We start from the raw sequence: 15,060 nt of genomic DNA, 5'->3' as shown, positions 1-15,060 counted from the left end.
TCCTTGTGTCTGAAACGAAAACAAGCGACTCGCTCGGTCTCATGTGAGTCCGGAGGAGGCAGGAGGACCAGCACCGACGACCCCCGACGGTCCTCTCCTCTCCCCTCGGGTGGTCTCTCTCCTCCGGTCCTCTCCTCTCCGGTCCTCTCCTCCTCTCCGGTCCTCTCCTCCTCTCCGGTCCCCTCCGGTCCTCTCCCCTCAGGTGGTCTCTCTCCTCCGGTCCTCTCCTCTCCAGTCCTCTCCTCCCCTCAGGTGGTCTCTCTCCTCCGGTCCTCTCCGGTCCTCTCTCCTCTCCGGTCCCCTCAGGTGGTCTCTCTCCTCCGGTCCCCTCCGGTCCTCTCCTCCCTCCGGTCCTCTCCTCCTCTCCGGTCCCCTCCGGTCCTCTCCTCTCCTCCTCTCCGGTCCCCTCCGGTCCTCTCCTCCTCTCCGGTCCTCACATGGTTCTCCTCCGGCACATCTCCATCGCGCTGACCGCCGCGGTGGCCGCGCTCGGCTCCGCGCTCTTCATCGCCCTCAACTACTTCTACCGGCGGCGGATATGGTCTCCACAGGCGGAGTACCGCACCATCACCGAGGTGCGACACTGTCCGTCATTTATTAATGTTATGATGAGGTGATGAAGATGATGTGATGTTGAATGAGAGTGACAGAGGTGATGAAGATTATGTGATGATGAATGAGAGTGACAGAGGTGATGAAGATGATGTGATGATGAATGAGAGTGACAGAGGTGATGAAGATGATGTGATGATGAATGAGAGTGACAGAGGTGATGAAGATGATGTGATGATGAATGAGAGTGACAGAAGTGATGAAGATGGTTTTGATGACGTGGAAGCAGAATATCATATTTTTAGAAAAGCAGATGTGAATGGAGAGAATGAATATGAGGATGATGATGATGATGATGAAGAATGAGAGAATGAATATGAGGATGATAATGATGATGATGAAGAATGAGAGAATGTATATGAGGATGATGATGATGATGATGAAGAATGAGAGAATGAATATGAGGATGATGATGATGATGATGAAGAATGACGTGTTAATGGATTCATATTCCCAACAGAGCTGTTGGAACCGACAGTCCTGAAAATACAATCAAACCTTTTAGCAAACCTCAAACGCTCATAGATATTAGTCCACTAAATGTGCCCCATTGTTTTCATCAAGATCCATGAATTATTAATTATGATTTAAGCAAATTAGTGTTAATTACTCTCTGGGAAATCTGTGGGGGGGAAGAACCCTCCATATCTCACAACTGTAAAGTAAGAAAGATAAAAAGACGGAAAATGATCCAGATCCAGAACAAACATACGCCAATAATCTCACTCAGTGTCCGACCGTCTTCTTCCCTCCACCGCAGGAGGAGGAGGAGCGCGGGAGGCGGCAGGTCCTGGTCCTCGGTCTGGACGGCGCCGGGAAGAGCAGCATGCTGCGGGGTTTGACCCCCGGCGAGCCGGCGGCTAAGAGAGGGGGGCGCTGCCGTCCGACCCGCGGCTTCAACTTCATGAGCCTGAACGCCCCCGCCTGTCAGCTGGACTTCCTGGAGAGTAAGACTAACACTGACGCCTCTGTTCACTACAGTTTGGGCATTTCTTTAATTAAACGTACATGCGAACAACCAAACCTCCACAAAGACCCGTAAAGGTTTGACAAACCAGATTCTCTTTCAAGAAAAGTTTGATTGACTGAAGTGCAGATTGTAGACAGTGACTGAAAATGGCCTAGGAACTAGATTTTCGTTAAACCTTTCTAAAGGGTCCGTCCCATTTCCCCCCACTTGGCCCCAACCCTCCCTTTTGGGCGTTCCCATGTAGGGGAGGTGTCAGATCAAGGCGTAGACGTTACCCCTTCATACAACTACCAACAGCCCTTCAAACGTAGGGTGGTCAGCTGCTGCCTTCAGGTGGAGTGGAAGAACGGAAGGGTCGGGCCAAGTAGGACGGACCCTGTGACATGAATATGCTGATGACCAGGATGTAGAGCTGCACAGCTCGAAGGATGCAGCTCTACCTCCTGTGAACAACCCTCCTTAGACCTGGAAGGCCGAACCGAGAGAGGCCGTCTGGTCTGTGGAGGATTTCCAGGAACATCCCACGGTGAACCAGGTGGTGAGAACATGTTGTGCACATGGCGCAGACTAATCCATGAGCTACGGTCAACTGCTGCTGTTTGTGTGTTTTATTGTGAGCAGGATACTTGTTGTTCCCCGAGTTGCCTCCCAGCAGGAAACTCCCAGACGCTGGTATATCACCATCCTCGGGAGGAACGCTGCCTGAAGCACAAACGCTTCATTTGCTGATGTTCTGTAAACCTGGAACTGTCAGAAAGTGACTCAGTAGAACACCAACCTCCGACCACGGCCGACGGTCCGGCCGCAGTGTGAAACCACATCTAAATCTGCTAGATCCGCATTTTTATTTGGATCCGCACCAAATCTCACACATTCACAGATATCTGTCCTGATCTTGAAGGTTTATTCATCAAGTTCCGTGAACGTTTCCCTGCAGGGAAATCTGTGAAAATGTAAGAACAACTGCAATGTTAGATATTGTGATAAGAAATTCCTGGATCCACCTGAAAATGTTATGGATTCTGTCTTGATCCGTGTGTCGACCTTTCACGAAGTTTCATGGAAATCTGTTCGGTAGATTTTGCGTAATCCTGCTGAAAAACATAAAAACAAACCGACTGAATTGTCCCGTTAAAGACTTTGTCCCGTTCAAATGACCGACCGGAAGAATCTCAGTGGACCGAGGATCGAGTCTCCGACTGATGATCTCTGTCTTGAACCATTGACGTCTTCACCACATTCCATGAAAATCCATAAAATCCTGTCAAAGTATTTCACTGGACTCTGGATTGTGTCCACAAGACCTCTCCAACATTCGTCTGTTACCTTCCACTTTCTCCAACAAGCCGCTAGCAGGTTGTGCTAACTGGGGCTAAAGCTAGCGTCCAACTTCCTCGCTCACTTCCTGTCGAGCTCCTCTCCTCCTTCACCCGTCGCGATACGAAGAGCGACTCGAGTCTCGGAGCTCACACCCCCATCGGATACGTCAGGTCGTCTGGCGACTGGCTGTCACGGCAACGCGTCGTGAAAATGTCGCTCATGTTCAAATGGTTCGTCTCGAGCGAGTGATGACTTAGTATGTAATTCACTCGCACGAATAATATGTGTTTTTTGTGAACGTGTACGAGAAACTATAAGATATTCGTTTACTCAAATCCAAACCAAACGCAGAGGCCGACAGCTCCAGTTGAAACTGTCTCATATTAAAAAAACACACTATAAATCCTCCACATGATCTTCGCCTGAACACCACGGCTAAAAATATCTTTAACGACTTCGCTTTTCATTCATCCAGTCGGAGTTCGAGGCTCTGAACTGCAGTCGGCCTCAGAACGAGTCTCTGCGGATTCATCCAGAGCAACTGATTTATTCATGATCTGAACACAGAAGTCTCATCGCCGCCCTCAGTCAGAACAGGTGAGGAACGTTCGTGTCTCTTCCTCGGTCCAGAGAGAATCCAGCTGAAAGTCTTTACACTTCACAGGAGAGAAAACAGTGAATCACATGATCCACAGATGGAAAACAAGCAATTTGAACTCCTGTCAAAGAATTTGACAAAATCACACATCACAGCATGGATACAGGTTGATGTGCTGCATTCAAAGTGCTGCTGGAAAACTGGGACATTTGGACTTTTAGTGAATTTGCGTTTAATTCCAAAGCGGGAAAGAAGATTTTCTAAACTGACAGAACAGTTCGTCAATTGCTCGATTACAACACATACATGAACTGACTATAGACTATTTCTTGGAGTATCGAACATGTTGAGAACAATATAAAAGTATGAATATATTAAATACACAGCTCACTGTGGGATAAAGGAAACTATCCATCGGACACGTATCTCGGGATTCGCTGTAATTTGTTTTAACAATTACATAACGTAGAACTTTGCCAGAAAAACTCGACTCAAAGCAGCAGCTTGTGTGTCTCCAACTACAGTTTACAGTTCATCCTGATCCTCTCCATCTTTAATGGATTCTTCTCTGGGTCGTTCCGCACCGCCCCTCAAAATTTCATGGAAGTCGGTTCTGTAGTTTTCGAGTGATCCTGCTGACAAACACCACCGGGAACGACTCTGTAAAGTTCTCATTTACCTCAGTGAAGTCGTTTTGTCTTCAGGACTTTAACGTCTCTGTGCCACACACACACACACACACACACACTGTGACTCAGTGTGTGAGATGAGGCGTCCTGTAGAGCAGCAGGACGAGGGGCCCGCTGTGACCCCTCAGCGGCGGGTCCGGCCTCTGTACCAACGCCACGTAAATACGCGTTTAGCGCCACATCACATCAGACGCAGCGACATCACCTCCCAGTTTCCTAGCAACATTCTCCATGAGCTCCGGCACTAATGAATTCTCGCTGCGCTGAGCTGAGTTGGGCGGCGGAGCGGACCTGAAGTCCAACCTGAAGGTCAGATCCTCTGCACCGCTGCATTGTGGGATGTGAAACCTCTCGGTTACTAGGAAACGTTCCCTTTCTCTGCAGCTGGTGACTGTTTGGTTCTGAGTCGATCTGTAGCTGGTTGGAACACGACTCGAACTCCTCCGACAACCAGCAGCTCTCACACCGACTCCTCCGTCTTTTAATCACGGTGGATTTCGTACTGCACATTTTTTTGTGACCAAACAAACGGAGGAATTCAGCCAAAAATGAAATATGCCTCCAACAGCAAACTCTCCCTCAGTTCTAATGCAGAAGCAGAAAGACTACATGAGTGACAAGAGAAGAAGAACTAGTGAAAAATAAAGAATATTACGAGTCTCTGAAAAGAAAAAAAGCACCAAGAAAAGAGAAAACGAGTACAAAGAAAAGCAGATTGTATATTGTATGAATGTAGTTTTGCTCCGAGCCTCGTTGACATTTCGTGTCTGGAGGCAACAAGACAAGAAAAAACGAATCAGAGCAATTTCCCCCGCGGCAGAGAAGCAGCGTGGTTATCAATAAGAGCCGCCGCCGCCTATTTCATCCCTCAGTGAAAACTCGATTAGTGATTTCATTCCGTCTGGTGAACATCAGAAATGAATCTGTGGTCCGATTGTTTCAAAGGCTCTTTCCATTCATCGGAGGATGGAAACATCAGTCGAGGCTGCGAGGACGTCTCTCTGTCGCCGACCTCGCCACAACAGAATCTTTGTACGGATGAATGAAAGAACATTATATCAGTTCTGTTGGTCCTTGAATGCACCAACTCCTCGGTCAATACAACCTCGTTGAACTGAGCGGTTGTTTTCACCATCCAGTCACGTTGCAGGAAATATGATCAGTGAATCATCACTTACTCATTTTATCTGATTAGACATTTGTGTTAAACTTTGTCATGAAGTTTGAACCAAGTTCGCAGATGTTCCCTCGCGTCGTTCCCAAGATATCATGTTTTCAAGAGGGGACGTACGGACAACACGAGAACATACGTCCGACTACAAAAGTACGAAAAAGAATCATCTTCCTCACACTGTCGAAACACTTGGACATATTTTCCGTGTTTCCATTCACACTACGACTGACGGTCCACGTCGGTCCATCGTTCCGTCCGTGTCACCAGTCGATGACGAGGAGCTCCCGTGTTCGGAGTGTTCGCGTCAGGACTTCGTATCATTTCAACACGCAGCATCGATTCAAATTAAAAACATGCAATACAAGTAATTGAATTAATTCTCCCTCATGTCTGACGATGGTAACAACAGGAACTTCAGCTGAATCTCACAGATTCCTGTAAAACAAAATAAACAGAACGTTAAAATCAGACGAGGAATCAAGGAGAAATGGCGAATACTCTCTAATTCTTTGTTTTTCTCTGCTGCAGTTGGAGGCGGTGAGGACCTGCGCCGCTACTGGTCCGAATACCTGCGGAGGACTCACGTCCTGGTGTACGTGCTGGACTCCGCTGACAGGGGCCGCCTCCCATTGGCCAAGGCGGAGCTGCACCGCCTCCTGAGGGCGGAGCCTCATCTGCCCGCGGTCATCCTGGGAAACAAGCAGGTGAGCAGGTCAAAGGTGTCAGAGACCACAGCTGATCATTTACCAGCTCCGACATTGTAGAGAAAGGAATGGGAACCAATGGCCTCCTCCAACAACTGTACGAGTGACGCAGGTCAAATCAAAGACACAACCCTCAGCAGCTGAAGGGTCGTGTAGGAGACATGCAGTCTCCACGTATGATCACGACATCCACTGTGAGAAAACAGGACATGAAGTTATTGTTGCATTGACACATTGTGAAGCGTTATGTAAAGTGAAGTCAGTGTCATCAGATCAAAGTTACTGTTTCCCTTCACGAACAGATGCCGAACCAAGTTTGTACAAAATGTTTCATTGGGGGAACTGGGGAAAAATTCAAGGCCCAACTTGTTGGGATTACTAATATCCAACATTCACGCCTGTAGACTAGATTCCGTAGCCTGCTGCTGCCGTAGTTTCTAGCAGGTATCATATAAATATCTTTATATGTAACTTACGTTAGTAGTTAAATCAATTGTTTACCTTTTTTACATGTTTGTAGGGAACAAAACTGTTTTAGCCTAAAGCTAACTAGCTTAGAACTGTTGTTGCTTCCCACATTTGTCGCACACAAGTTAATTTGCTTATTTCAATTTTGAACAGTAACACAAGCTGTGCTAGCAACAAAGATAAACTGTGTATTTAATCATATTTTTACCATAAAGTCACATCTTTACGGTATTTGAATTGCTGCTAGCTTGGTTAGCTGTTAGCCCCACGCGACTTACACACAAGCAACTTTGTCATTGTCACCAAACGGAGCAAAAATATACAATAGATCTGTTGTTAGCATGTTGGTTGCGTTGATGCTACCATGATTTAGCCCCAAAAGATATGTCTCAAAATGGGGCCGTTCAGCGGGTCGTGTGTTGGGACGGTTGAAGGTCAAGAGCTGAAGGTGTTGCCCTGCTCTTCGTCAGGACCAGCCCGGTGCCGCGGGCGTGTCCGAGCTCCGCGAGGCCTTGTCTCTGGGCTCGCTGAGCCCGGACAGGAAGCTGTTCCTCTTGGCCGCCCAGCTGGACTCGGACGGAGGCCCGAGGAACCTGGACGCCGTCCAGGACCTGCTGCTGCAGCTCGTCTGATCCGGTTCGACCACTTCCTCCTGAAGAAATGATGAAGAGGAGGCAGTTGATCTTTTCCTTCGTGTCCTCTTCCTCCTCCACCACTTCCTTCCTCTAAATGTCAAACTGCTTCATTTCACCATTCAGATCAAACGTCTATGGGAACTGAAACGTGTCCCGACCTTACAGATGCACAGTTTAAAGATCTTGTCTGATTGTTGTCGTGTGGGATCAGTGATGTCCGCAGAACAGGCAACGCTCAGGGTTGCCAGGTTGGGAGACCTGTGGGCTGAGAAGATGCTCGACTGCTTCACGGAGGCTTTCCTGGGATCTGAGGGAGTTCGTGAGGGGATTTAGAAAAGGACTCGCTGACATTTGTCTTCTCACAACTCTTCCTCAGATTCTACACTTCAGAGGATCTTTTATTTGAACCCAGTTCCTCTGAGGAACTTCAGAGCTAACAACTGACTCTAGATCAACTCTACCTGTCAGTTCGTGTCCTGTACTTCGCCTCTGTCTGGTATTAGTTGGATGAACGACGTAAACTATGAATATGTTTTATTATGTCCATTGGTCACTGGTTGTTTTTAAAGTAAGATATTTTTGATCAGATTGTAGAAGTGCAGATGTGTCGACCGACTGATCCTCTTGCTTGTGAAGCACAATTCTGTGATTTGATGTTAAAGTTTTATTCCTTTGGGTGTCGTCTGCAGATTGTTCGTTGGCTGTTCTCATAACCGACGACCTCCTTCCTGTTTCCTCGTGTGGTGTAAAGGGAACTGTCCTTTACTATGAATTCATGCATGTCTCCATGTTTTTCTTGTTCTTTTAAATCCGAAGCTGCAGTTTCCATTGAATTAAGTCTGGACGTGTTTTTCTTACAACAGAAACTAAGAGATGATGCTGAGTTCATCTGAGAGGAGATAAAACAGTCATGAACTAAGACAAACGGGATTATCTCACGTCACAGAAACAACATGGACGGATCTATGAAACGTCTCCACAGGTTTCCTTCCTCCTGCTGACTCAGCTCCACAGACAGATAACATCTCTCGGCCTCTTATCGCCGTTCGACCTCGAGTCCAACAGGAAGTTTTTCGTGTGTCAGCAGCAGAGACGTTGCTGCTCCGGCGCCTCGAGGGTCAACGTGACGACGACGCAGCATGAAATCTCACATCTTCTCCTGAAGCTGTTGGAAAGATTAAAAGATCGATGATGTGGTGAAATACTTGACGTGAGGAGAAGGAGCTCGAGCAGGTGACGTGAAGGTTCTGTGACTCAGATCTGAGTGAGAGTTCAGAGATACGAGGCTCAACTCATCAGTAAAACCCTGAGTCATAATTCATTACTGGAGGATTTATATATATATATCTTTATTCCTCGAGGTGGAGTTGGTTAGTGGTTCTCAAACCTCTGGGTCGGGCCCCTCCAGAGGGTCACGAGATAAATCGGAGGGGTCATGAGATGAAGATGATGAGGACAATTTGGGGGGAAAAGTTGTGCGACAAAAATGTATATTTGCTCGTTAAATGTCAAACATTATAATAAAAAGAAATTCTTGGTGGACTGAGTCCAAAGATGAGTCGAGACAACAACTACATTCACGGAACATCTGTGTTATCACATACGGCCCCTCTGGAAAATGTCAAAGTAAAATCCAAGATTCTGCTTTAAATTTCACCAGACGCCGTGTTCCTAACTGTAAATAGACTTCTGGTTGAAGTCAGTTTGAGGCTCGGTCTGTCGTACGTCATGAACTGAACCTTGGTCGTCACCTGCTTCTCACAACACTTTGCTGCTCGTGTTTCCGGGTCAGACGCTCGGTTGAGTTCAGGCTGTAGATGATTGACAGGGTCACTGAGCAGATGTAGGTCAAACTATTGTCGTTCAGCAGAAAGACGTGTGAAGATGAAGCACTGAACTGACTCACCGTCGCCTTTCTTCTGTTCGTGGGGTTTTTTGACCAAGAGAAATTTCATTTTCATCAACTTCCCAGGGAATAATTAATTGACCTTGGTTTTTAAAACAATCAGAAATTTAGTGGACGGAATCTTTAAGTGTGACATTTGGTTTAGCTTGTTGAATGTAAGGAGTTGGAGCTTGGTGAGTTATGTTCCACACGCTCACCTCATTGTAGTTATTTTGTGGCATCAACATGTTCATAGAGAGTGTTTATTAAAATCAAGTGAAGATGCAATGTGTTTTCATTCTGTAACAACATGTTTAATATGGATATAAAAGTTTCTTCTGAACTAATAAAGGATGTTGAGAGTTCATCGACACGAACTGGGTCAAACTGACACGGAGAGTGAACCTCCTCCTCTTCCTCCTCGTCTTCTTCCTCCTCCTCCTCCTTCTCTTCTTCCTCTACGAAGAGCTGACGACCGTCCTGGCGAGAATCTGATGACGATACATTAACTATACATCTCAGAGGCGTTTGATATTCATAACACAGAACAGTCAGGACCAGATTCCTGTTACAGAGACAGGAAACAAAAAAACGATGAGGACAGGAATGAGACAGGAACGTCCGTTGTATCGCGGCAGGTTAGTTTTTTTCTTCTTCCGTCGTCTTCTGTGAATATTCTGTCACAGTCTGAATGTTCTGCACTCGGAGAGAATCTCCGGTCCGGGTCTCTCGACAGCTCCCTCTACTGGACCGTCGGTGGTGGAGCAGCGAGCGAGTCGAGGAAGGCGTCGTGGTGCTGCGGGTGGCAGCGCTTGTAGTCGTTGATCTTCCTCTTGATCTGTTTGGGTGTGTCCTGGTAGTAGTTCTTCTCGTCTCGAGCCATCGCCTGCAGGAAGAGGAAGAGGCGATAACTATAACCATAACAATAAATGTGGCAGGTTGATGTTGGTTTACATGTCAACAGATTGGGCGTGGATTAGAAATGTGTCAAAACGCCAGCAGCCACGTTAGTCTGGAGGTTCACCTCTGACGTCTGGGTTGATCCTCGAGACAGCGGCAATTTTAGAAAATGTGAGACATGTCAGACGAACGGATGTCAGAACTCTCTCTTTCATTCTGGTTGATTTATAATCTAGCGGCCGACGCCGATATCAGGGAGTAAAAAAAATCTGATACATCGGTCGATATTTATAGTTTTTATTTTATTTTTTTTGCAGTGACTTATTATTATATTGAATAAAAACATAAATGCACATCTTGTCTGCATTGTTTACTCTGTCAAATAAAAGTTTTCCGATCAGCTGATTTTTGTTGACCAACCGATAACTCTGCTGGCCGGACCCTGAGACTCATTGACCCAAATGAACTTTAAATAAGTCCTGACATTTTGGGAACTACAATGATTCACCATTTTGCAGAGAGTTAGACGATATTATACCAGCGGATTTTCGTTGTTTCAACGCTGAGATACAAATGACACTGAACGTCACATTTCAAATCGTAGATTTAACATAAGGTATAAACATGTAGACGATGACTCAGACCCGATGCTGTGAGAAGCTTCGCATGTTGATTGACAGTCAGATGTTGTTATTATTAGTATTATTAAATTAAGCAGTCTGACCTTGTAGTTGTCTTTGTGTTGTCGGATCATGTACTGAACGTACTCGATCAGGTCGGACGACAACGTCTTGGAGTCTTTCTCTGGACGACTCGCCTCCTCCTCCAGTTCTGATCGACACAAACACAGAGAAACAATCCGAACGAAAACTGAATGTTCAGACGAAACCATCAGGGAAACAAAAACCCTGAAGCCGACTCCGCCCCATTGGATCGGGCTCTTGCCAGCAGACCCTGAAGAAGAACATGCAGCTCAGCAGAAGTGACTCACGGTCGAGGACGTATGGTTTGGTGACGATGTGGACGGGAGCTTTCGTCTCTCTGCCTCCAACCAGCAGCTGCACATGAGAACAAAGAACAGACGAGAATGTCAATCGTCAGGTCGACGAACATGTTTCATCCTTTTCTTCTTCTAATGTGAAGAGACGATTCAGGAGTCGACAGAGTCAAACTGTCTTTGCTCCGGAGATGACGATTAATCGTCTGTGTGACGAGTTTAACTGAAATGAACCAGCGACGACAACAGCAGAGCAACAGTGTCAACAACAACAACATATTTAACAGATTCGAAGAGTGTGAACTAAATAATATTCTGGATCTAACATGTTTACATTCGGTTTCATAAGGACGTTGTTTTGATTCACAACAGCTGCTTTCAGACATAAACTGAAGTCATCACATTTTCTTGAACATTTTTTTCTAGGGGGGCTCATCTGTGAAAACAGCTGCAGTCTAATGAGGCCCCGCCCCCTCCCTCTGGTGATTGTGATTAATATTCAGAACACCAGTCATATCACATTTCTACACTATGAACATGAGTCATGTGTCTGTATGTTTCATTGAAGCGGGTGTTTTGATTTTAAATATTTCTTCTTTTGGTTTCTGGTGTTTGGTCGTTGACGCTCTGCTGCCCCCTTCTGGTGCAAACAACAAACTCCAGGGTACGAACAGGAACGTGTTTAACAATCATGTTGTTGATTTGTCAGTTATAAAGTTATTGACATATAAAAAGTTCAACTCATATAGTCAACAGATTTTAAATTGACAGAGTTTTGGAGAGTCGACAATAATACAAATTAAACCTGGACGTTAAAGACGCAGAAATGAGGGAGGGGCTTAGAGATGAGGCCAAAGGTCGATTAACAATTGTAATTGGTATTTTTTTCTGTCTCCATGAACGCAAAACAAAAAAAATACTTTTTAAAATATAATTTTCTGCGTTAAACCGACATTAACAAAATTAACAAACTAACAACAAGATTAACAACTTCATGCAGTGTCACTGGAAAATGAACATAGACACAAAAAACCCACGTGGGTTTACACTTACGCTGGGTTTCTTTATGGGCAGCGTGCGGTTGGGGTCGAAGGCCAGACCCATGTCTGACAGGTTCCTCGCCACCGACCTCCTGTTGTTCCACGCATTTCTGATCTGTCGACTGAAGAAACACGAGACGAGTCAGAGTCACAGAGACGTCGACCGGAAACACGACAACATACGTTTACTCAACAATACTGAATCAACAGAAATAATAATAATGAGTCCTTTCAGAAAGAAGATGAAGTCGTGAACGGATGAATTTGTGCAGAAAAAAAACAATCCAATCAATTAAAAGATTGAAATAGTTTAAAAAAGAGAGTTTAAGTTAAACCTCAGTAAAACTTCGGCTGCGATCGAATCGTCAAATGATCTTAGGAAGTTTCCTAAATCAAGTGACCTGATGATGTTCAGATTCTCAACGCTTCCTGTCTCCTTCAGCAGAGACACACTGCAGCTTCCTTTGAGAGGATAGAGAACAGACCCACAATGCATTGCGGCAGCGATATTTAATATGGCGCGTCATGAACGAACGTAAACAATTAAATCTGAAGAAGAAGAAGAAGAGTTTGAATATGATCCAGATGTCAGTTACTGTTACATATGAATCATAAAACACTGAAATATGCTGATGGAGCCGCTGAGGTTTTTGTAGTTCATCTTCAGAAATGTAACACTGAGGTCAAGGAGGAGTAGAGAGTAGAACACGATTAGACCTCAGCCCGGGTCAGAACCAGGTCAGTCAAAGGTCAGAACCAGGTCAGAACCAGGTCAGTAGCAGGTCAGTATCAGGTCAGAACCAGGTCAGTACCAGGTCAGAACCAGGTCAGTATCAGGTCAGAACCAGGTCAGTATCAGGTCAGTATCAGGTCAGTACCAGGTCAGAACCAGGTCAGAACCAGGTCAGTATCAGGTCAGAACCAGGTCAGTAGCAGGTCAGTAGCAGGTCAGTACCAGGTCAGTACCAGGTCAGTATCAGGTCAGAACCAGGTCAGTATCAGGTCAGTATCAGGTCAGAACCAGGTCAGAACCAGGTCAGTAGCAGGTCAGTAGCAGGTCAGTAGCAGGTCAGAAGCAGGTCAGAACCAGGTCAGTAGCAGGTCAGAACCAGGTCAGTATCAGGTCAGTATCAGGTCAGAACCAGGTCAGTACCAGGTAAGAACCAGGTCAGTATCAGGTCAGTATCAGGTCAGAACCAGGTCAGAACCAGGTCAGTATCAGGTCAGTAGCAGGTCAGAACCAGGTCAGTAGCAGGTCAGTAGCAGGTCAGAAGGAGGTCAGAACCAGGTCAGTAGCAGGTCAGAACCAGGTCAGTACCAGGTCAGTATCAGGTCAGTAGCAGGTCAGAACCAGGTCAGTAGCAGGTCAGTATCAGGCCAGAACCAGGTCAGTAGCAGGTCAGTACCAGGTCAGTATCAGGTCAGTACCAGGTCAGTACCAGGTCAGTATCAGGTCAGTACCAGGTCAGTATCAGGTCAGTATCAGGTCAGAACCAGGTCAGTATCAGGTCAGTATCAGGTCAGTATCATGTCAGAACCAGGTAAGAACCAGGTCAGTACCAGGTAAGAACCAGGTCAGTATCAGGTCAGAACCAGGTCAGTACCAGGTCAGTGTCAGGTCAGTACCAGGTCAGAACCAGGTCAGTGTCAGGTCAGTATCAGGTCAGAACCAGGTCAGTACCAGGTCAGAACCAGGTCAGTATCAGGTCAATATCAGGTCAGAACCAGGTCAGTAGCAGGTCAGTATCAGGTCAGAACCAGGTCAGTACCAGGTCAGAACCAGGTCAGTACCAGGTAAGAACCAGGTCAGTATCAGGTCAGTATCAGGTCAGTACCAGGTCAGAACCAGGTCAATATCAGGTCAGAACCAGGTCAGTACCAGATCAGTATCAGGTCAGTATCAGGTCAGAACCAGGTCAGTACCAGGTCAGTATCAGGTCAGAATCAGGTCAGTACCAGGTCAGAACCAGGTCAGTATCAGGTCAGAACCAGGTCAGTATCAGGTCAGAATCAGGTCAGTACCAGGTCAGAACCAGGTCAGTATCAGGTCAGAATCAGGTCAGTACCAGGTCAGAACCAGGTCAGTATCAGGTCAGAACCAGGTCAGTACCAGGTCAGTATCAGGTCAGAATCAGGTCAGTACCAGGTCAGAACCAGGTCAGTATCAGGTCAGAATCAGGTCAGTACCAGGTCAGAACCAGGTCAGTATCAGGTCAGAACCAGGTCAGTATCAGGTCAGAATCAGGTCAGAACCAGGTCAGAACCAGGTCAGAACCAGGTCAGTATCAGGTCAGAACCAGGTCAGTATCAGGTCAGAACCAGGTCAGAACCAGGTCAGTAGCAGGTCAGAACCAGGTCAGTAGCAGGTCAGAACCAGGTCAGTATCAGGTCAGAACCAGGTCAGTATCAGGTCCCGATGTTCCTCTGATTCTCCATCATGCCGCTGTTAGCCACATTAGCTCACATGCTAACGACCGTACTCACTCGTCGATCGTCGGGTTGTTCTTCTTGATGAACTTCTTCTTCAGCTTCTTCCGGTCCACGTTGTAGTCGAACTTCTTCCTCCGACTCGACTGCTTCGTCTTCGGCATCTCGTTGTTGTTGTTGTTTGTTCGTGTGTTTTCTGAGCGACGCGGAGCTTCGACGAGCAACAACACGTGAAGCAGCAGCAACAGGAAGCACGTGTCTGTCTGGTTCCCGTCACGTGACTACAGACCACGCCCCGTTTTCATCTTTGACTTTTCTAAAATAATATTTATTATTTATTGAATCTTTATTGATTTATCTAGTCAATAAAAAACATTTATATTATTACTGTGTTTTTGTTAAATTGTTTCATAAAAAATGTATGAAAATGTCAAATGTGTATTGATTAAATAATATGTAATCCAATGTAATCTATAACAATATTGACTAAATATGCGGAACTTTTAAATTTTTTCAATATAAAATATTTCTAAAGAAAAAACCTTATCTATCTATCTAGTAAAAAATGCAGTATTTTATACTATTTATTTGTCTAAACAAACATCAACGTATGAAAATGTCAAAAGTATATTAAAAATAAT

The 15,060-nt window shown here is 45.8% G+C and overlaps 2 protein-coding genes and 1 long non-coding RNA gene across 3 annotated transcripts; 1 reads left to right on the top strand and 2 right to left on the bottom strand.

Moving 5' to 3' along the window:
• The first annotated feature begins 25 nt into the window (after window positions 1–25).
• arl10 (ADP-ribosylation factor-like 10) lies at window positions 26–8,003 on the top strand. Its single transcript, XM_035625076.2, has 5 exons — window positions 26–97; window positions 410–575; window positions 1,373–1,559; window positions 5,892–6,067; window positions 7,006–8,003. The coding sequence occupies exons 2-5, from the start codon at window positions 438–440 to the stop codon at window positions 7,165–7,167; spliced, it is 663 nt and encodes a 220-aa protein (XP_035480969.1). The 5' UTR covers window positions 26–97; window positions 410–437; the 3' UTR covers window positions 7,168–8,003.
• Window positions 4,308–7,149, bottom strand: LOC118300574. Its single transcript, XR_004790109.2, has 3 exons — window positions 6,899–7,149; window positions 5,933–6,052; window positions 4,308–5,798 (listed from the first exon to the last, which is right to left on the bottom strand). It is a non-coding gene; the product is annotated as an uncharacterized LOC118300574 (long non-coding RNA).
• A 1,344-nt stretch (window positions 8,004–9,347) lies between the features above and the next one.
• Window positions 9,348–14,680, bottom strand: nop16 (NOP16 nucleolar protein homolog (yeast)). Its single transcript, XM_035625078.2, has 5 exons — window positions 14,477–14,680; window positions 12,006–12,114; window positions 10,947–11,013; window positions 10,680–10,786; window positions 9,348–9,941 (listed from the first exon to the last, which is right to left on the bottom strand). The coding sequence occupies exons 1-5, from the start codon at window positions 14,581–14,583 to the stop codon at window positions 9,798–9,800; spliced, it is 534 nt and encodes a 177-aa protein (XP_035480971.1). The 5' UTR covers window positions 14,584–14,680; the 3' UTR covers window positions 9,348–9,797.
• Window positions 14,681–15,060: the final 380 nt, after the last annotated feature.

Source organism: Scophthalmus maximus, chromosome 2, assembly GCF_022379125.1.
Source record: "Scophthalmus maximus strain ysfricsl-2021 chromosome 2, ASM2237912v1, whole genome shotgun sequence".
NCBI classification, from domain to species: Eukaryota; Metazoa; Chordata; class Actinopteri; order Pleuronectiformes; family Scophthalmidae; genus Scophthalmus; species Scophthalmus maximus.
This window is presented reverse-complemented; position numbering and strand designations above follow the sequence as displayed.

Bases quoted from the DNA above. Each gene is read 5' to 3' on its own strand.
- arl10 (XM_035625076.2), top strand. From the start codon at position 438: ATGGTTCTCCTCCGGCACATCTCCATCGCGCTGACCGCCGCGGTGGCC. The intron at 576-1,372 runs GTGCGACACTGT...CCTCCACCGCAG, and splicing joins AGTACCGCACCATCACCGAG to GAGGAGGAGGAGCGCGGGAG. The intron at 1,560-5,891 runs GTAAGACTAACA...TCTCTGCTGCAG, and splicing joins TCAGCTGGACTTCCTGGAGA to TTGGAGGCGGTGAGGACCTG.
- nop16 (XM_035625078.2), bottom strand. From the start codon at position 14,583: ATGCCGAAGACGAAGCAGTCGAGTCGGAGGAAGAAGTTCGACTACAAC. The intron at 11,014-12,005 runs GTAAGTGTAAAC...TCTCATGTGCAG, and splicing joins TGCCCATAAAGAAACCCAGC to CTGCTGGTTGGAGGCAGAGA. The intron at 10,787-10,946 runs GTGAGTCACTTC...TGTGTCGATCAG, and splicing joins CAAACCATACGTCCTCGACC to AACTGGAGGAGGAGGCGAGT.